General features: G+C 38.9%; 1 protein-coding gene across 1 annotated transcript in view; it reads left to right on the forward strand.

Annotated features, from left to right (window-relative positions):
• Aff2 (ALF transcription elongation factor 2) overlaps nucleotides 1-22,304 on the forward strand; it is a 317,944-nt gene extending 295,640 nt beyond the window's left edge. Inside the window, exons 15-21 of the mRNA XM_071606100.1 lie at nucleotides 520-583; nucleotides 3,977-4,113; nucleotides 8,210-8,281; nucleotides 8,600-8,693; nucleotides 10,936-10,988; nucleotides 17,689-17,879; nucleotides 22,183-22,304. Of these exons, the coding sequence (XP_071462201.1) occupies nucleotides 520-583; nucleotides 3,977-4,113; nucleotides 8,210-8,281; nucleotides 8,600-8,693; nucleotides 10,936-10,988; nucleotides 17,689-17,879; nucleotides 22,183-22,304 (733 nt within the window). The remainder of the gene's footprint in view (nucleotides 1-519; nucleotides 584-3,976; nucleotides 4,114-8,209; nucleotides 8,282-8,599; nucleotides 8,694-10,935; nucleotides 10,989-17,688; nucleotides 17,880-22,182) is intronic.
• The last annotated feature ends 318 nt before the right edge of the window (nucleotides 22,305-22,622 follow it).

Here is a 22,622-nt window from a genome sequence, read left to right on the forward strand (position 1 = left end):
GGCTTTTCTAGTGCCATGCATATGTCGTGCCCCCTTAGGACCTTAGCATCAGCTCCTGTAGCCTTCTAAGTATATCGTTACTACACACACGCACACACACTCACACCCCTCTGTCCCCTCTGAGAGATATCTTTGGCCCATTTTAATCATGGAGCTTTGTTACTGTTTTCAAAGGCAGGTGCTTACTCCTAGGATTTTTTTTTTGTCTTATCCATGTCCTCAAATACACATAGATTTATAATTAGGTTTTGTGGAATATGTTTGGACAACTATAATGATTAGGGTTGGAGGATGTGGTTATTAATCCTAATGGGCCATTATGCACTTCAGATTTCATTTACAGTATTATTTCAAGGTTGGTTATAATATGAATGGCAGCATTAGTATGCCTTTTGAAGGCATTATATTTTTCAGGGCATTATATAGCATGGATTCATAGCAAAAAACATTTTGACTATTCAGTCTTTTAATGAGCAGATGAACCATGGGTTTGTGAAAGAGCATGTTTTGTTTATTTAGGGTTCACAATGCGGATTATTACATGCAAGAGGCTAAGAAGCTGAAGCACAAAGCTGATGCACTGGTAGGTTTCTTTCCTCTCATTGTTTTACTCTCACTGAGTTATTATGCTTTGAAGGAACATGAAGAGGGCACTTTAAAAATGAGTAAAGACTTTCAGGAGCACAGCTCAAACCTACTTTGCAATGCATTACTGCTCTGACAGGACTATTAGAGCTGGTTAATTCCTTAGCACCCTAATTCCCAAAATTCTTTGAGCTGGATTCTCCTATTATTATTTGTCTCCCACCATTTTCTCCCTTGCCCTAACACCAGAAGCTCAGTGACATATACCATTGTTAGTATCTTTTAAATCTGAATTTGAAATGACTTTTGAAAATACTCTGGAGAGGATGGGAAGTTCCATTGAGTCTGTTAAGCCAGAAATGGTGTGGGTAGGTGGAGGTTATTGAGAGCTGGCTAATTGGCTTCAAAACTCAGCTTTGAGAAACTTGGTGTATAGAAAAAGCTCAGTTCCTTGATGCATTTGATTAAATATTCCCAAAGCTAGGCTGTGATCTTGAGCAGAGAAAGGAAATACTAGCATCTGAATCTCCCAAGATACTTTTTCCAGCTGCCTTCAAGGGTCTCAGCCACCTAGAACAGTGATGAGTTCAACATGCTGAATTGTTTGACTTAATTGATCCTCCTAACAGTGGCTCTCAACCACATGTTATAGTCACTTGGGAAGCTCAGGATATATTCCAGACCAGTGAAATTAGAATTGCTAAAACTGGGACCCTGGCATGGTTACCAAAACTCCCAAGGGATTCCCAAATGCAGCCATTTAGGAACCACTATCCTAGAGAAGGCCCTGAAGTCAGGCTTCTCACCACTGAATAAACCCCAACACAATCAGAAGTATCAGATGTTTATCACCATTTTGAGGGAAAATAAAGAGAGCACTTTCCTTCACTAAACTGTGTACAGCCAGGGCTTAGCTATGTTGGATGATGGAAAAGCTATGATTGAAGACCATGACAGGCTATATGTATAAGTAGTGCATGGCCAACATCAACTGCCCATGGCCCTTGCATCTGCTACTTTCCTTCTCTCTGTCATTTTTTCCTGTGGTCCAAATTGCTTAGCTATTGTCTGCAGCTAACCTTCCTGTAGTGTGAATTGTCCCCTAGAAATAATTTTAACCAGCTCCTGCAGACAAAATGACAAGGCAGGCTGGGGGCCAGCTCCATTGGTGGTGCCAGGCATTTGGTGCCAGTGACCATTCTATGAGTGGTGAGAGATTTGAAAGGCACTGGGTGGCTTTGCTGCTGGCTGGAAGACCAAAGGTTTTCTCCATATGTCCTCAACTCCACAGTACTTTAGAAGTGCTCTGGATCTTGCTCTCTGTTGGAACTGAGGCAAGGGAGCATATAGATGCTCCTTAGAAAAGCTATATGTGAATTGATAAAGACTGGAACACATGTATGAAACCACATAGATGAAACATTTGAAGACCTGAGAAAAAACAGAGATATATGCATATGAGTAAGAATTTACTTCACTCTACCTTCCAAAGTCATGTTTATGTGTCTCTCCAAATCACTGTCTATCAAGAGAACGCATTCTCAATGGGGGAATTACTACCTCCATGAGGGCAAAAATTGGTTCTTTGGGTGGGATGCAAAAATCTTGTATTACAATGAGCTGTGATCCTCCAAAGGGCCACAGTATGTAAAGAAATAATCCGCATATTTTTGGTATGAAAATGTCCCTGGTGGTCTATGAAAAAATATCTTTAAAAGCTCTTTGGGGTTGGTGATATTGGACAAAACAGATCAAGACACACTTAGAGGAATGAGATCATTGCTCAGTTTATCTCTATACTACTATTGAAAGATTCTTGGTGGTTCAAGTCTCTCAGTTTATAAATGGGGAAACTAAGAACCAGGGAGAGGGTATGATTTGGCTATTAACTGCAACTAGAGCTATGTGATTTTCATTCTGTACTTCAGTTCTTCCTCCTTTTGGAGAAGCAGGGGTTGGGGCTAGATGACCTTCAAAGATCCTACCAGCTATGAGTATGAATGAAAAGCCACTTTCATAAACCATGATATAAATATTAATTTCCAAATGGGGGATACAATCAGAGCCTGAAGACCTAAAGAAAATATCTTGTAAGATGAGAGAAAGGAACGAGTTTGGATACAGATAACGGGTTTTCATAAAATCATGGTAATTTGGTTGAAACCAATATTTCTCTACTATAACTCACAGAAAGGAAACCACAGAATTCTTTCAGTGCATAAAAGCTGGAGAACATTTATTTAAAAGGGGCACTTACAAAAGATTCTGTAGGACCTATAACTAATCATTTTATAGTTGTACTTATTCCTTTTCTAGAGACAGCTACTGTGCCATTTTGAGAATTGGAACTTTCAGAGTCTTGTAAAAAATTTTTTGATAAAAGGTATACAAGAAAATTAAAATACTTAAATCTGCATTATATTGGTTCTTTTACATAAAAAATACTGTATTAGTGGCATTCTTACATCCAGCTATCAAAAATTGAAAATGTTAGATTCTGTTAAAAAATACTCCCTATAAAAGTATCATATATAATATTCATTACACATAAAAAAGAAATCAGTATATCTAAGTCAGTTTAATCATGACCATTATCAGGGCTAAAACCTTTTGTAATAAAATTTTACTAAACTAAAATATTTAGTGGTACTCTATTTTGTAGCTTTTTGACACACTATTTCAACCCATCATTTGCAATGAAAGTGATGTGATTATTGTCAACAGTCTTAGTACAGTTCCACATTTTTCATGACAGTAGCATCAATCTGTTACTCTCCTCCTAGGGATGGGGTTGATGCAGAGTTCTAAAGCAAAAGCTGTATGTGTTTGTTGTCCATGAGGCTTATAGAATGCAGAGCTTAGTGAAAAGCACTGTGTAAAGGATGCTACAATGACTATTCTGTTCAGTAAATTGAGTGATTAGAAACTAGAAGGCCTGGATTTGGATTCTGGGATGCAAAAAAACCTCATGAGAACAATGACAATAACACCATAAACCGCATATGATACCTCTGCTGCATATTCCTCTTCTCAGCTAGCCTCAGTGTCATGACAATAAAACCATTAACCAGCAACTTCATCATTAATATCAATTCATATATTGTCCTTTCTCTGTGTCAGGGTCTCTCAGCCTGGGCACTGTTGGCCTCTGGACTAGGTAAATTCTCCATCACAGGGCTGTCCTATACATTATAAGATGTCTCTCAGCATTTGTGGCCTCTGCCTACTAGATGTTCCTTATCCCCAGTGATGACAGCATAAAATGTGTCTCCAAACACTGACCGATGTTCCCTGGGGGAAGAGAACAAAATGACCCCCTGTTGTGAACCACCCCTTTATATGAAGTACAGAAGAGAGTATATCATGTTGACAAGTCATCTTCCTGTTTCAGTTTGAGAAATTTGGAAAAGCCGTGAATTATGCTGATGCTGCCCTCTCCTTCACCGAATGTGGCAATGCCATGGAACGCGACCCTCTGGAAGCAAAGTCCCCGTACACCATGTACTCTGAGACTGTGGAGCTCCTCAGGTAAATGGCCTTTCTGCAGTCATCTCCCTAAGCTTATTTTAGCCAGAATTAGAAGTTTCTATTTTTTAAGTATCATTTCCATATTATAATAATGTGTCTAAGTCATCTTCTTCTTAGAAGTCATCATAATTAGTTCTGGCCATTTTATTAATACCATGGAAAATTTATAATTGATGGACACTGGTTTTATAAATTATCCCCTTCCGAGGTTATAATGTGAGTCTTATAATTTGCAATATTCATAAAATTAAAATGGAAACATAGTGGGTGGAAGTAAAGGATAATCAATTTGCCATTTGGCATCATCAACTTGTCTTTTCAAAGGCACAGTTTTATAATTCAAAACAAAGTGGTGCTCCCAGGATTTCTATTACAAGCAATATTTTCTAAGAATTTCTATCTTAGTTATTGAAAGGGGAGTGGGTATTGTTCAAACTCCAAATCAGCATTTAAGGCTGCATTATGGAGTAGATTTTCTGTAGATCTAAAATAAGAAAAAACAGACAAGGTGGTAGTAGGGGGTGTGGGGTAAAATTTGGAAGAGGAGAATAGAAGAAGGTATTATTCCCTGCACACATTATTAGTTTCATTTATGTTTTAAATGAAGTTTCTGACCTGTTGGTCTTAGTGGAATAGAATTTGTGGGAAATTGAAGAATTCCTAGAAGAGAAAGATGGAGTTGGAGAAGAAGAAAGATTCACTTGTGTTTTACAGTGATTTACAAATATTAGTAAAATAATTTATTTCATTCCTGAATTGTGGATAAGCATCATCATTCACTAGATGGACCAAATAATCGCTTCTGGTTGAGTGAGCAGTTCTTTACCCATAGGCCCTTATGTCCTAATCCCCTCTGGCTCAATTACAAAATAATGCCTGGCTTAATCTTTACTCTCATGCTTGTATCTGCATAAACTATTACAAATCTAAGGATATTCATACATAAGCCTTCAGACAAACATTGGACAGATTTACCATTCATATTCTCCCAAGGAAGTGTTCCAAAAGACCAAAAAAAAAAAAGAAAACTATTATCAAAATCAACACTCTCCCATAGAATTAGACATTTAGTTAGAGCCACATAAGTAAGGAGATTCCAAGGAAAACTACACACTTTCCCACCTGGTCAGGTAGCCATCTTTCTCATTGAGCTGCTCTTAGATATAGGCACCACAGCAGAGTGTAAATTAATTCTCTTCAACTTAGTTTGTACACTGTGGAAGCTGCTACTACTGCCATTTTGTTGTTTTCAAGGGAAATTGATTTTTTTGTGTCTGTCTAGTCAAGGTTCCCTGCAATTTTCAAAGTTGTACAGGGTAAACATTTTGTCAAAAATTACAGTGATTCAAAATTGAGAGCAAACATTAGTAAGCAAACATGGAGACAATTCATGCTCTGTAGCCATCCAAAAATGAAAATTAAAACAGGCATATGTTAAATTAACAAGAAAATGTAACACTGTTAATAGCTACCATTAGAAGAGAAAAGAAAAATTATGGTGAACTAGGACTCTCCTACACATTGTTGATGGGAGTAGAAATTGATCACTAGAAATTGAGGGCAATTTAGCATTGCGTCAGAAAGCCACACAAACAAGCTTTTATGTCTTTTGATACAGTAAATCACTTCTGGATATTTGAATTTCCTCTATTGAAGACAAAAGCCATGAGAATAGAACAAGTTACTTTTATGGTGTTCAGTTTGACATTATTAAAAACTTAAAATAACTTAAAAACTGATTGTTTTAGAAGCAAACCAAATATCAATAATATAAAAGTAATTAATTACATGACAGAATGCTCAAAGTAGTTTGCAGCCATTGAAATGCAATAATGATGGCCACATTCAACCAAATGAAAATGTTAATAAAATAATGTTAAAATAAAATCAAGTCTGGGGGTATAGCTCAATGGTAGAGCACTTGCCTAGCATGTGGGAGGCCCTGAATTTGGTTGCCAACACTGCAAATAAAAAAGCAAACGTAAGCTGCACATTTATATGCACACTACAGTTATGACCATGAAAAGCATGTATATACATCTGGATCAAACTGGAAGGGAAATGAGATCATGGCTCTAATAAGGGGTGAGATTATAGGTGTTTTTCATTTGTATATATTTTTCTTTCTTATTAAATTTTTTAGGAAAATACAATCTTAAAAACACAAAAGCAAAATACTCAATTTTATTTTGTGGTGAAAGTGTGATACGAATCATTAATTAATGTTTATTTCCATTAGGAAACATTTATTTTCCCTTAATTGTTTAGAAAATGTTTTTTTCTAAGTATGATTTATTTTTCGTTATATAATATTTTATTCCCCATGAAAGTGTATTTCAAGGGAACCTAGTGAAAGTCAATGGAGAATTTACTGGCATTCACTTTAAAGTCAATATTTTTAAACTGTATTTTGATGTAATTGTAGACTCATGTGAAGTTGTAGGAACTAATAGAGGTCCTATGTACCATTCACCCAGCCCTCCCCCTAATAGTAGTAGCTTACATAACTATGGTACAGTATCACACCAGGGCATTGGCATTGCCACAGTTCAGGACAAAATTCAGATTTCACCAGGATTTTTTTTTTACAGATTTGACCAGTTTAGAATGCACTCATTTATATGTCTTCTCTATATTTTTATGTTTTATATTTTCTATAAATTGCAGTGTATATGATTTTTTTTAATGAGAGAAATTTCAGTTGGGAATAAAATGAGTTAAAATAGCTAGGTCTTCCAGTCCATTTAAGCAATTGAAACTCCACTATCAAGTCACTTCAAATGTGGTTGCAATTAGAGGGGGATTGTAATATGAACATAGTTTTTAGTAGTGCAATATTATGTTGAAGAGATTTTTATTGCTCTCTACCCAGCAGTATGCTGGCTACAGAGAAAGAGCCCTATTTTCTTCATTCAAATAATTATAGTTGCTCTGAGCCCTGGGAATCTGCAATAGAAATGTATTTGTGAAAACAAGGTGGGGACATCACAATACTTGACATTTTGGTTATCCAGTTGTCAAAGAAAGATTTATTACATAATAAAGCCCCTTTGCTTAATATCACCATAGCAGAAGGGACCCACATCCAGTGTGCAAGTCCCTTTGTTGGAAAATGTTCACTCATCAGAACGGGAATGGTATCTAGGAGAGCAGGTTGGATAGAATGCTGAGAAAGCCCAAAGTCTTGGGGGGATAAGAGTGGGGTCCTAGTGTTCCAGGGAGGCTGGTGGAAGTGAGGGCTTCTGTTGCTTTCTCAAAAATAAGAACTAGTCATGGCTGCTTGTGCATGGACTCTAAACTTCCTTATGTACACTGAACTCCATTACTTATTCTAGCACAAGTACCTGTGAAATTGCATTAAAGCTCAGACAATGATTTTATGCAATGAATTGATTTTCAAGAGTCTAAATGTCTAGAATGGAATGTGCTTGGCTAGAAGGAAAAAATGGGAACTACTCAACCCTTTATCACCCCAGAGTGGAACAGTAACAATTAAAGAGAATGGAACGACAAAATATACAAGCACCATAAATTAAAGGCACTTAGACCTTAAGATGCTGTGAAATTGACCTTCCTTAAAAAAATAAGAAAAAAAACCTCAACCACTTTCTATAAGAATATGTTTAAAACCTGAGCCATTAGAAAAGACCTTTTAACTGTGTGATTGAAGTCTCCCCATGACCATGTCAGATATAGTTGTTTATTATTTACGTCATGTGTCATAAATTGAACTGAGACTGACATTTTTATCCACCTTTCATTGAAAACCAAAAATGTGGTTTAGCTAGAATGTTCCTAGAAACAGTATTTTGCCAGTACTTAGACACATACACAAACACAGTCATAGCACAGCATTGTTCTAGACCATGGCTCATGATTTAGTTAACTTCTTCAGAGCTCAATTATAGATGTCACATCAATCCTCTTATGCTGTTTTCACGATCATTTTATATATGTTTTAAGGAAAGTACTAGTCAGTCCTCCTTCCCCTAGCAAATGTGAGGCTAACTTATTCAGGTGATCAGAGTGCAACCTGCTTTGGGAATTTCTGAAGGGGAATCCAAATTCCACTTAAGTTTTTCCTTTCTCTTCAAAGGTATGCAATGAGGCTGAAGAACTTTGCAAGCCCCTTGGCTTCAGATGGTGACAAAAAGCTAGCAGTATTATGGTGAGTCCCATAGAGGCCACAAGGAAATAGCTGAAATGCCACAGGAGGATGTGAAAACTCCAGATTGACTTAAGCTGCTTACCCTGTATTATTATTCTTATTTTCCATTGAACTATTAAAGGATAACTAATGGATTTTTTCAGTCACTGACTGAATAGTTACTCTCCTAATTTATACACTTATCAAAATGGGGTTTTAATGCTTCCCTCTTCTTTTCAATCTAACAATAGGCGAGTAACTGTAAAATATGAATCATTATTGCTTTATACTTTCTAGGTTTCTTTAGGCATTAACATAATCTTTTCCTCATCACCACAGCTACCGATGTTTATCACTTCTCTATTTGAGGATGTTTAAACTGAAGAAGGACCATGCTATGAAGTACTCCAGATCACTGATGGAATATTTTAAGGTAATCCTTATTTTGTATAATTTATAGGTATAGGATGATAAAATGCCTAATGAAAAGTGGCAGGCATGTTATTAAATGTCAAATGACAAAGTCAAGATTGTTGCTGCCAGAGGCTTAACCTCTCTCCTCCGTGCTGGCCCTGGCCCTCCCCCTCCCATGCTTCCTTTAGCGTCATCAGTGAGCTCACATCTGATTTGATTCCAGGGTGAGAAGGTACAATAGTGCAATCCCCTGATCATTTTCTGGACTGACCAAATAGACTGGTTGCAATTAGGGAGATGTTGTCCTCTCTGCACCAACAAGGTAGGCGCAACTTGTAGCTATAGGTCTGACCCATTTCTTATTAAACAGGAAGTGAGCACAGGAGAGAAGTCACTGTGGCCAACCTGGCTGTGGATGGATTTCTTTACCCCTGAAAATCCTTTGGCCATGGGAATCTTAGAGTGCAGTGGTTGTAATTTAAGATAATCCATTGCCTTGGTTAACGCAACAGACAGAAAAATAAAGCCATCATATAGGGAGCCAGAATTTTGAATTTGCAAGCAAAAAATAAAAAAGATGGGCAACCACACAATGTAATGCCAAAATCTGGAAATGAGCCCAGATAAGAATTGCAAGAAGTAGCCTGGTGCTAATCTTGGCCACTTCACACTCCAACACTGGCCATGATTTAGATTTGGGGAGGCTCAAGGCTCCCTTTTATTTGCAAGGTCTCAAAAGAAATTACCTTTTTATTCTTTCCCCAATTGCATGAGACTGCTTGGCTCAGTTGCATCAAAGAAGTTGTTTGGAATAAATCCAACCATGCCCCTACATCAAATACTCAGTGAGTAGTAGTGCATAGTCACATGAGGACAGCATGACTCAGTTGGGAAAAAGAGCGAGATCCCAGCTATTATGAGGCAGGGACACAAAGCCATAAAGCTGATGCTCATGTGAGTGAGAGGGGCTCACATACATTAGCTCCCATCCACTCAAATGTCTCCCCTCTCAACCTGTTCTGTAGAACGTGATTTTTGCACATCCATGAGCATCAGCAGTCCCCTACAAGACCTGTGAAACCACAGCGCTGGGTTTTACCCTCAGAGTATGTGATTCTGCACTTCTAGGGCATGGCTTGAGAATGTATGGATTTAAAAAGTTCCCCTGTGCTGCTTCTTCTGCTGGTCTTGTAATCACACTTTGAGAGCTGCTGCTCTAGGATCTGTCCTCTGTACCCTGTCTGGTGTAGCTCTCAGGGCATTGCAAAATACCAGACAGAAACTAAGTAACTCATTCATCTGGGAGTGTATTGAGCTTCTTGAAGGTTAAAACTGGAGTCTGTAGAATGGCTGCAGAGCACCATGGCATTTTTACTGGACTCCTGAAAATGCTGACTTTTTTCCTAATACCCCTTTTGTAAAAGAGGCTGGGCTAAAGTTTGGGAGGTACTGAAAGAACCTCAGCTGAGCTATGCCTGTGGAGAGCAGGTCTGACTCCAGGGCAATGCCACAGGTGTCTGCCCATCTGTGCTGCTTGGGCTCCAGTGTGGTGAGGTCACTATAATGAGCTTGATCCCTGTCATGTCACAGTGATCCTGCCAGGTTTCCCTCTGATCTGCAAAGGTGTGGCTACAAAAGTACAGGAAGCCAATTCTTTAAACTAGTCCAGTTTTATCAGAGGAACAAAAGAATGTTTAGCATTCCACTTTCCATTGTGGCACAGCACTGGAGCAGTTGCATTTCCTGACAGGGAAACCCATCCCTCATGAAAATTTGCATGTAAAGATAGCAAATCAAGGTGATTCCCAATACAAACAAACGGAAAACATTGCCTGGTTCTGGCACATTCATAAAATATCACCAATTACAGCCCAGCCTGTATCCCAGGGAAAAAGTTTGCAACGGGAGCTAAAGGTGAAAAGCTTACTTGTGCTCTGAAGAGCTTGTTTTGCAGAATAAATTTCAGATGAGGATAATTAAACCACTTCTTGGAGAACCGAGTCTGATTTCACTGGGCCTTTTAGTATATACGATCTTTCATCAAGTGACTTTCATGGTCCTGATTGGAGCCCACTAATTATCCTAACCAGCTATTTTCATCGAGTGAGCGTCGTGGTGTGCTGACGTGCACATACATCGCAGCTCTGCATCCCGAAATGCTGCAATCAATATTAATGTACTCTAAATCACACTTCCATCTGTTTCTGAATTAATAAAACACAAAATAGATGTCCTTATTTCCCTTTCTCTCTCTCTTTTAGCAAAATGCTTCTAAAGTCACTCAGATACCATCTCCATGGGTAGGCAATGGAAAGTAAGTATTTTATAAAAATTGCTTTTTCATGCAAATAAGTGATTGAAAAGGACCCCAAATATTTTGCATTGACAATTCAAAATTGAAGGTCAATTTCAGGATTATAGTCATTTTTGTACACACAGAATTCTGGCCAGGTCCCAGTTGATGGCAAGACAGAAAAGTTGAAATGGATATGGTTCCACATTCTTTCACTATTTGATCTTTAAGTCAAACTATGGCTATAGCAATATCTGTTAATGAGATAGCAAGCACCATGCCATTTTAAGGGGACAGGGTAAAGTTAACTCCATTGCAGTGATTTGTCAATGATTCGTTCAGTAATGAAAGACCAATGAAATATTCATTGATATATGGTAAGTGCTATTTAATAAAACCAAAGGCATAATAGAGCTGAAAATGTGAAGGCACTTAGTCAGCCAATTATCTGAACCTTCATGATGATTTTTATATGAATACTAAAATACCTGACCTAAAATAAAAAGCATCTACTCTAATGCTGATCTAAAGCTCATTGAACTCACTCAGGCCTGCTGCCTTATTTAGAGTTCTGTCTGCTGGGGGCCTCACCCAGTCTACATAGCACTGGAGTGGGAAACCTGGACCTGAGGCTGCTCAGAGCACATAGGGTGAGCTAAGTGGGCCTCTTGGTTTCTAGGTTTGTTTCTCTTTTCCTAAAATGAAGGGTCTGGACCCGATGGTCCTGAGACCCACTGAAGAGAGATATTTCTTCTGGAAGATGATTTTGATCTCAGTTGTGTCTCTACCACAAACTGGCCTCATGCCTTTGCTAACTTTTCCTGAGCATTCATGTCTCCTCTGGTTCCAAATCCCCCCTCCCCACTCCAAGCCCGCTTCCCACCAGTAGGGGGAAGGGAAACTAGATGGCTGTGGACAACGTGGGTTTGCAAAGAGCCTGCTTTATAACTCCATACTGCTTTCTATATTTTTCATCATTTCAAAATTCTTGCATCTCTGATCAAAACACTTTCTTCAAAAGTAAAATAGTCTTTATAAATATCTATAAAGCATACTCCAAAAGCAGTCGGACAATGAACTCTACTTTGAGATCATAAAAACATTCAGAGCAAGGGAACAGATCCATTAAAAACTACACATTAACTCAATTACTGTATTGAAAGGAAGCACCGTTTAAATTGTTGAATGAGGTCTTACTCTTATATTGACGGACAAAAGAGAGAGAACGCTTCACTCTGGAAGTTCAGAAAATAAAAATAACCATTGAAAGGCCAAGAGAAAGCTATTTTCTCTGAGCACAGAATGAAGCAAAGGCAAGGTCAGGTAAGCAGCTATTAAAGGATCACTGGGATTTTTTTTTTAATTCTGAAATGAAAGAAAAACACATTCTAAGCTTGTGGAGTCACATTAAAAGCCCACTGAAATTATTTTTAAGCAGCTTCTGTCTGAAGAAAGCACACTCCCTTTGGTAGGCTGGAAAGCTTTTGAATGAGACAACTCCAAATAGTCACCCTGGGGTTATATCCCGTTCATTCAGCAAACACTTCAGGCACATCTGCTCTACACCAGGCCCTATATCAGGATGGTCTGGGGAAATAGAGATGAATGGCATGTGGTCCCTGCACCACAGAAGAACACAGTCCAGCAAAGGAAGGTGACAGGTATAAATGCAGTGCTTTGGAAGGCCAGGAGGAAGAGTTTAGTCTTTCCTACTTGACCAGATAAGGCTTCTTATCAACAGGCAAGATTATTGCCTGTTTTCCCAGTGAATGAGGATACTGGATCCCATTGAGGGCACCTCATATCATCTTTCTGTGGAAGAACCCCCTGATTTCAAACTCTTTATGGCTGCTAGTTTTTGGGAAGTCAATTGCCCAGAGGTGGCCTTGGCCAACTTACTCATGGATCAGGGCTCCACAGGAAAACATATGGAGAGATGAATGAATTGAGGGTTGAGAATAGACCCTTAGGAACTAGCTTTCATGGTGGCTAGGAAGAAATTACAGAAAAGCATTTGAAAAAAGAAGAAAATTCTGCTAGTTATAGGGCAGGGGTCTAGCAGTTTTTCTCTATAAAAGCCAGATACTACATATTTGGGGCTTTTCAGGACCATAACCAAAACCAAGAATATTATCTAGAATAATTTGTGAGAGAAAACAAATATCCACATTTTTACTGATGAAATTCAAATATTCTTACAAGTGCATTTTTTAAATATTAGTCAACTAATGGATAGGATGGATTTTTAAAAGAAAAACTAACATTTCACTTAATTTCAATTCAAAAATTAATTGACAACTCATTAATTTATTTAATCTTTTCAAAGCATTCATAATTTACAGGCCACACTGAAACAGGAAGTAGACCAGATTTGTAGACTCATGATATAGAGTTGTAGAAGCCATGATGTCGAAAGTTTAAAAGGGTGGGGCAACTATTTCAAATTTGACAGATAATAAAAAGAAAGAGGGCTAGGAAAGCAATTGAATTTTGAAAGAAGGTGGCCATTTGAGACCTTCAGAAGAGCTCTTTCAGTAGAAGGGATGTTTCCACTCGTTTGGGATATTGGCCAGTCCAAGGAATGCAAGGAATCTGGTCATCATTGGAGGGATCATCAGATCAAACAAAACTTCTCCCTAGTCTTATGGAGGTGTGGCCTGTGTGAACATAGATGACATACCTATGGACCCTGGGAGAGTACTGGAAATAAACCAATGTGGGAATAAAGGTAAGTATAGAGACCGTTACATGTCAAATGAGATGCAGAAGGGTATTTGGAGGAAAAGAGACTTGATGTCAAATCCTGGCTCTTTGGATAATTTCCTGTATGGCCCTTACGAAGGAGCAGAGAGAACTTCTCTGATGCCATATTATCATCTGGGAGACAGTAGCAGCAGAAACTTTCCTGTAGTTGTTGGAAGGCCTAGAGATAACATTGATGAAACTCTAAGAACAATGCAGTAGCTGGTCAATGGATGGTTACTGTAGCTGCTGCCAGTTATTGTTGACATTATCACCTTAAATTGGGAAGCATAAGCAATCCTGCCCCTAGAACCCCTATAGGTCTTATTCTGTACTTCCCTTTTGGCACTTACTCTAGATTGCCAGAAAATAATGTGTTCTCCTCCTCTATTAAAATATTTTGCCTTTTCAAATAAGGGGTCATTTATTCCTTCATCCATCAAACATATATTGAATGCCCACTATATCTGAAACACTCTGCCAGGCCTTTTACAAATAAACACACCATCTTTGTTCTTCTACCCTCCAGAGTACTTTATATGTAGTGGACATGAAATAAGAAATAGAGGCAACTCATTCATTTATTCAATTGGTGTTCATTGCATATTTATTATGTACCAACCAGTGTTCAAGATATTGGGTATAGCACAGGACAAAACTGACAAAATTCCTGCCCCCACATAAGTCATGATGAAGGAAAAACACAATTAAAAACGTGATATGCTAGATGATGGTAAATGTGGAGAAAACCAAAAGAAGGAAAGAGGACAGAAAGGGCTACTGGAGATGTGACAAAGGAGCAGTGACACAGTCTTGAACAGGTCCATTAGAGAAGTATGATGGTAGACCAAGCCATGCAGACATTTGGGAAAGTACATTCTAAGCAGAAAGAAGTGGAGTGTAGCAGATGGGTTCAAAGAAGAGCGAGGAGCCTTGAGTAGCTAGAGAGGAAAAAGCATGGTGAGTTGGAGCAGGATGGTAAGGTGGACTTGATGGGAAACATGTGCCTTCAAAGTGTGAGAAAAGGATAGATCTGTGAATAGACACACAGCAAAAGCTCCTGAAGAGACCTCTAAGCACTATAAAGGTCCTATTGGATCTGGCAAGCTCGCCAAGGTGAACAAGGTCTGCTTAGAAATGTATCCTAAGAAACTGTGAGTATGGCAAAGAGATAAGCACATTTGAACTTGTCCATTTTTTTTAGTACAATATGGTATGCAAACATGCTTGTTAGAGCATTTGATCACAGTGTCTAGTATGAGACTAGGAATAACCAAAAATAGATTCCTACCCTCACTCTTCTTGCCTCTGTTCTTGAGTATTTCAGAGAACAAAAGTAGGAACTGAAATGGAAAGAAAGCCCTTTAATACCAGTTCAGTGTAATAAATGGCAATGGGCTCTTTAAAATTGACATATAATAATTGTACATACTTATGAAGTATAATTTGATACAGGTATACATACAATGTGTAATGATCAAATCATTGTAGTCCACATTTCAACTCCTTAAAATTTATCACTTCTTTCTGCTACGAATCTGTGAACTCCTCACTTCTATGTCTTTATAAAAGATATAATAAGTTGTTACAAACTATGGTCACCTCCTGTGCTGTAGAACACCAGAATTTATTCCTCCTATGTAACTGGATCTTGGTTCCTGTTATGGTACCTCCCTCTCTCCCCCACCCAGTGACCATGAGTCTATTCTTCTTACATGAAATCTGAATTTTTAGCTTTCAAATATGAGTGAGAGAGTTTTTTAAGATGTATGAGTTACAGAGTCATGATTCAGTTTCCTTTGTGTCTTCTGGATGTGGCTGAAAATCACTGAATCAACTATTTTATTTCAGTCTAGGAAAGTAGGACCCAACAAGGGGAAAGAACATACTTAGGAGCACATGGCAATTGTGTGGCAGAGTTGGGACTAGAACCCAAGTCCTTGGGATTTTAGTACCACACTGTTCCTTTTTCAACATTTGTGGTATCTGTCAGCTTTGTCATTTTCTCTAGAGATTACAAATGAGAATATATTCTCGCCATAAATTGACATTTAAGACTTAATAACCACCACTGAGAAAAAGACTAGAAAATAGCATTCACACTAGGACAGCCAAGAAATCCAGCATTCACTGCTTTTTTTTGTCTTTAGCTAATCCTTCTGTGCCAAGGTCCTCATCCCATTCTTGTCCTGAGAACAAGTAATTCTATCAAGTAAGAAAACACCTCAGAAACCATAAACATAGCAGAAAAATCCTCACACACTCTTAAAGCAAACAAGTACAGACCAGATATGAGAATCCACTTTCTCCCTCAGACCAGAATATACCAGAAGATATGCTCTGTTTGGCAAAAATGGTTCAAATGTCTCATGTGGCCGTGGGCACAGTCTGTGTAGGTCTAAAGAAGAGCATTTCAGCTGTAATTGCTCCCACTGCTCCCACAGCTAGTCAGTAGCACTTCAGCATCTTGCTTGTGATTGCTGTTCCCCAAATCAGATGTGTGTGCTGCCCATCAGGGTGTGCATCCACTCTAGGAGCAGGTGTGGGCTCTGAGAAACACAGCTACCCTAGAAATCCAGACTTGCCAAGATCAGTAGCTGGTAAGTGAGTGGGGGATGAGACAGGGTTCCTTGGTGATGTGCTGGGGTGCAGAAGGTCACACAGGCAGACTCCAAGAATCCCAAACAAGCTCTCTCCATGTCTTTTATTCATCTGTTCATTCATTTATTCATTCATTTAGAGACAGGATCTCACTTTGTTACCCAGGTTGGCCTCAAATTCCTAGCCTCTACTCTAGCTTATACCCCCTGAGTAGCTGTGACAATAGGATTGCATCACCCTGCCTTTTACTCCCTGTTACTTTTACTCCCCTGGAATGTCCTGTTCTCATAAAATGGTGCATTTTCATAGGAAGATGTTTCAAGTATGGTTCAGGGGGATAGGAGGTCAAGGGACCCATAGTCTTTGTTCCTGTGCACAGGAAGCCACCCACACATCAAGGACTGTCACTGGGCAAGCCTGCAGCAGGCCAACCCTAAGCCCAGGCCCTGGAGGAAAAATTATCTCCATGCTGTGTGCAGCCAGCAGGTAACTCCTTGTTACTGATGTTAAAAAAGTTCAATGAAAATCTATGTCCAAAAATTGGTGCTACCCGAAGTAGTGACTCTGAAGCCTTCTCTTTATAAACCAGCATGCAGGTGAACCGTCAGCAATTAACAGCCCATGTCTGTAGCACATCTTAAAGAATCCTAAGGAGATATTCAGAATCCTACTTTTTCTCCAGCTTTCCCAATACTGCTCCTTGGGGGGCTTTTAAGAACTGCACTTGGCTTATTGTGGTAACTGTATTTGGAACAAACTCATTGTGGTTTCCACAAAACACTTTGATGATAGACCAATATTGCACATCAAGTGTTTTCTAACTGCCAGTAGCTGTTCTGGCAGCAGGTAGAGAAATCATAGTAGCTCTGAGCTGTTTCTTTCTTTGAAACATTGCAACACTTGTCATACATATTCAAAGTAAGAGCTACATTTTGGGGGAAAATTAATGCCACAGAAAGATTCACCCAGCTCTCTCTAGTGTTTTAAAACAAAAAAAGCATTGTCCATAGAACCTTCAGTGGTGGTTACAAATGTGGAGGTCTTTAATGTTTCAGGTTAGAAAATGAGAAGAGGGGGCTCATTGCATGGCCTAGCACTGTATCCCTGGGTGCCTTAGTTAGATGAGGCAGGTACACATTGGTGATAAACTCTCTACACTGGAACTTCTGGAAAAAGCTATTGTGTTGATAAGACCTATAGGATGTATTCTGAGAAGAGCCAGTGGGATTGTGGGAACAAGGTATGCTCCACTGGGGCTTCAGCACACTAACCTTTGCTCTGGCAAATAATATTCCGAGGAGATCCCAGTGTGATGAAGGCATACAATTCCACTGTCAGTCTTCCCCTACCAGCCTAACAAGGTCTCTCTGCTTCCCAGGAATACTCCTTCCCCTGTGTCTCTGAACAACGTCTCTCCCATCAATGCAATGGGGAACTGTAACAACGGCCCTGTCACCATCCCACAGCGCATTCACCACATGGCTGCCAGCCATGTCAACATTACTAGTAATGTGTTACGGGGCTACGAACACTGGGACATGGCTGACAAACTGACAAGAGAGAACAAAGGTATGCTTATCTGCTGCATCCATGGATCACAGGCCATGATGAAGTCACCTGTGCTTTGAAGGACTAGAGTTGGTATCCTATCTTTTGGTGTCTCTGAGTTCCAGGGCTTAGATAAGAGAAAGTTAGCTCAGGACTGACACAGTGACCTATTTTTGCTGAATGAAAAAGGCCTGGAATTTTGTTCTCCTTTAAAAGCATAAACTAATCTGATCTATGATGTATTGGCAAATAGCTATTTTGGAATTTCACTTACTGACAAGGATTAACACAGACAAACAGAGGCAGATGCAAAAAGTGATTTGCAAATTAATTAAGATCCTGTTAATTTTTTTTTTTTTTTTTTTTTTTGAGAAGTAAGGTTGAACTAAGGCCATCCACTTTCATTATATTCATCAATTCCAGTTGAACACACGATGATGTGTCTTGCATTTGGAAGCGAGGAGCAAAGTTCAGCTAGTATTTTGCACACACCAGCTGGAATGAAGGATTAGGGTCATGTTCATGGAAACATGTGAGACTCACTGCAAAACAAATGTGAAGACTGTGATTCACTAGAGAGGGGGTCAGTGATTATCGGTGACTCATGCTGCCACCCTCTGTGACCTAAGCTGTCATTTAGACTCACAACAATGCCTCACCATCCTAACAAAGTTGGGAAGTAAAATTAAAAACCACACGTTTGCCCTGGCAATTCATTTGACTTGGCCAATTCTGGCCCAGCAACTACAGACTGCCCACCACAGTCAAGGTGATGTTAGAATAGTAGAATTTTCTGGCTAGTAATGGAAAGGCATTATCATCCATCAAAATCCAAGGGGCATTGTGTGAGCTTGGATGCTGGTAGGTCCCAAGTAGTTTTATGGCTTTCCAGGGATCAGCTTGAAGATGCCAGCCATATATATGACCACAGAAGTTCCAATGGGTTTGACCAAAAAAGATATACTGGATCTCTTGGTCCAAATCTTCTAAGCCCCAGAGTCCTCACACTCTATAGCTCTCCTTCCATTTCTACCCAGGCCCCAGGGTTTCACCCTGTTTCTCTTCTAAAAGCTGCCACTCTGGTCTCTAGTTTGGTTCTTCCCAGTGCCTGATCGTGGAATGAGGCATAGTCTTCCCAGCCCTACTCCTTGCTACCCATTACTACTGTATTACTGAGTATGTGGGTAGCAGCCCCATTGGAACAGGAAGAATGCAGATTTTTTAGCCTGGTAGTTCTATTTTGAAGCCTGCCTGGCTCATGCATCACCTAGAAAACCTTTGTAAGTTGCTTAAATCTATAATCTGCTCACTAACTTCCCTCTAATGCATATAACAGCAATGCTGCTGCTGAAACTACTCAAAAAGTGAGAGATGAATGGAATAATATATGTCAAGCACTTATCATAAAATATAGCATGCAAGGTAGAAATCCTACAAATATTTATTATATTTCCTTAGTGCATAGCATTATGTATTATATACATAATACATAGATACATAATGCTAAACTCTGTGGCTATCAAATCACATTCCATAATTTGAGACTTTAATCCTAATTCCAGCTATAAATGTATACTAACTCGTGGGAATATGTGCATGCATTAGTTATATCTATGTGTTTGCCAATTTCTATATCAGAGATACTGCATTATATGCTTTATTATTTGTTGTATCACGTATCCCCATTTTATAGATGAAGAAACTGAGGCTTAGTGAAGTTAAGAAACTCATCCATGATATCATAGCTCCCAATGTTTATTAGAAATAGGAATTGAAACTAGAAGTATCTTATTATAGAGTCCAAACTCTTAACAATAGGCTACACTGTCCATCTAGAAAGTAAGATTAATAACAGGTCCTCGGGAACCTCTGGTAAGATCCTGAATTCAATCATTGCAACAATGGATAATTCTTCCCTTGTTGCATCTAGAGTTCTGGAAATCCAGAAAGAACTGGCCCAGACAACAGGCCCATCTACGGGTTCTAGAATTGCAAGCAAAGACATAGGCATCCTAAGATGTCTAGCTTGTCTCTTCTTCACTCTTTCTTATTTTGTATTGGTAACTGGAGGGCAGCTCAGTATCTATGGATTTCCTTTATAATTGCATCTATTTTCAAAATCTGTTAAAGTAATTCTTTATAAATTAACTGTAGAACTTTCCAGGAGTGACGTGGTTGCTGTGCTGATGTTAGGGTGAAACATTGTTAATCTTGTTATTAGCATAGCCTGTCAAGGAGCTGCTAAAATCTCTGCCTAATATTGAATCAAAACAACTCTGTCACTCTACCAGCAGAGAGAGAATGTGTCCTGCCAGTGCTGTCATTGGGCTCTTCAGTGGGCTGGGGAGAAGGCCTAGTTTGGAATTTTCTGCTCATTGCCTTGAATTTCACATATCATTTCTATCTGCTTAGATTTGGGGATTCTTTCCCGATCTCGCTTGTCCTGACAAAAACAAGGGAACTGAGGAGCTTCTCTTTTGATGGGAACTATACATCCCACTGGAGATAACCAGACACTTGAATCTTTTGCCAACCAATGGTGCAGTAGAGATAGGTGCAGTTGGTTCTCTCATTAGGATGGCTCTGCCCCCACCCTCTGCATGCCCAGCCAGATAGCTTATTGCAGAAGGTTCTGGTGCCAAAACAGGCCAAGGGTTGATGCTGCCCTCTAGCTTTAGGTCTAGAAGCCCCATTCCCTACCTGCCCCAGCTGCATATACTGCTCACTTAAGAAGTCATTAAAATGTTGATCTGGGTATCTACTTAACAATTTCATAGGAAGCTTTGTACAGAATACCCAGGGGATGCCCTGGCTCACAGGAGGCAGTGACTAGGTCGTTTAATATTCTTCTTAGTATTTTATTATGTAAGACAATATTTTAGATGCCATAAGTAATTTACTTCTTTATCAGCAGAAATTACTTTTTATTGCATAGTACAGGTTAAAAAGTATCACATAATCAAATGAAGTTGATACCTAGACAAGGAGTCCATATGTTATACATAACATAAAGAATAAATGCATTGTTTAGTGAAATACCATCTGCTGAGCAATCAAGCGCATGTAACTCATGCATGGAAATTGCTTTCCAAGGAGGAAGGAGAGCATCCCAAGCACTTTAAGGGAGCCTCCAGTTCCACTCCCATCCTGTTCCCAGACTCGCCACCCTCAACCAGCATAGGCATGATTTCCTTATGGCTGAGGCTGCCTCCTCTTTCAGGAGCTAACAAAGAGGAGGCCAGTGACCCTTCTTATAACCAAGCATCAAAGAAGTTAATTCGAGTGTGGAAAGAGGACCCCTATCTATTTTTTAGCTATCATATAGTTTTTTCCAGGTACCCTCCTAGGCAGACATTTAAAAATCCCAGTCACCCCAGTTGGTTGTAGAACCTCAGGGCTGCTCCTTTCCCTTAATCAGCCAGAGAGAACAGTAAAATGGTAGGGCCATTCTACAATTCATATCCTTGGGGGCAGAGAAGTTGTAATATGACAGATATTTGCAGGTCATTTTCCATGCCTAAAGTAATCTGTAATAAGACTTAATAAATCAGAATACTCCAAGATATTTACTTAGCTCGGAATGCTGATAGCTATAGTTGCTATCCAGATTCACTGGTTTTCTCTGCATCATGCCATGAAAAATCAGTAAACTTGATTCATTTAGACAAAATGAAAGTTTTTTTTTTTTTTTTTTTTTTTTAACTCATTAGCTTTTAGATGGCAAACAGCTGAATATCAGATAGACCCTGAAGTATCTAAGGACCTGTTACTTTGGGATATAAAGACACTTTCCTAAATACAAATTTATAACATATAAATATGATGCTCTTATGGCATAATATATATTTAATAAAATATATTTTAAAACATTTATATACTGTATAGATATATGTGAATATCTAGACAAATACCTTATGTTTATATATATAATATACGTAGTGATATATATGTGTATGTATAACAAACTTCCACAGGATTATTATGCATTTTTAGGATATGCTGAGAAGACATGTAGTGAATTCAGTAACATATTTAAATTAATTTTGTCTTTTATTACTGGTAACAACACTAACATTATTTGTGTTATAAAGTTTGGGGAGCTTAATAAATATTAAAATAATAGTCCTTGATATACACATGGAACTTTGGTTCCCTTGGAGGCACTCTGTAAATTTTGGTTGAATGAATAACTGCCTGGGTGGTTGAACAAATGAATACATTTTCCAATGTCCATATGATTTTGGTGTTACATAAGGGCAGCTTCTCAACCTGGTGCACATTGATATTATTTAAAGTTCTGACCAAGGACTACTCTGATTTACAGAATTCTTCGGTGATCTGGACACGCTGATGGGGCCTCTGACCCAGCACAGCAGCATGACCAATCTCGTCCGCTACGTTCGCCAGGGACTGTGTTGGCTGCGCATCGATGCCCATTTGTTGTAGTGGGTTCTCTCCTCTCTCTAGCGTCACCACCCATCACTCTACCTCTACCAGCACACCGATGGTCACTGGTGGAACTCCACTCATTTGGGAAAAGTTCTCTTTGGTTATGTTTGTTTTTATGCTTCTTTTGATACCTGTGAAAAAAACTGAATTCATTGTAAGTGGACACTACAACTTGAGGGCAGTATATGTTTTATTCTTTTTCAGTATTTGAAACACATTTCTCAGATCCCACCATCTTTTTGTGCTTTATGGAATGATAATACCTACAATATTGTTTTAAGTCCACATTACCCAAAGCAAAAAAAAAAAAAAAAT

Source organism: Marmota flaviventris, chromosome X (genome assembly GCF_047511675.1).
Source record: "Marmota flaviventris isolate mMarFla1 chromosome X, mMarFla1.hap1, whole genome shotgun sequence".
Classification (NCBI taxonomy): Eukaryota; Metazoa; Chordata; class Mammalia; order Rodentia; family Sciuridae; genus Marmota; species Marmota flaviventris.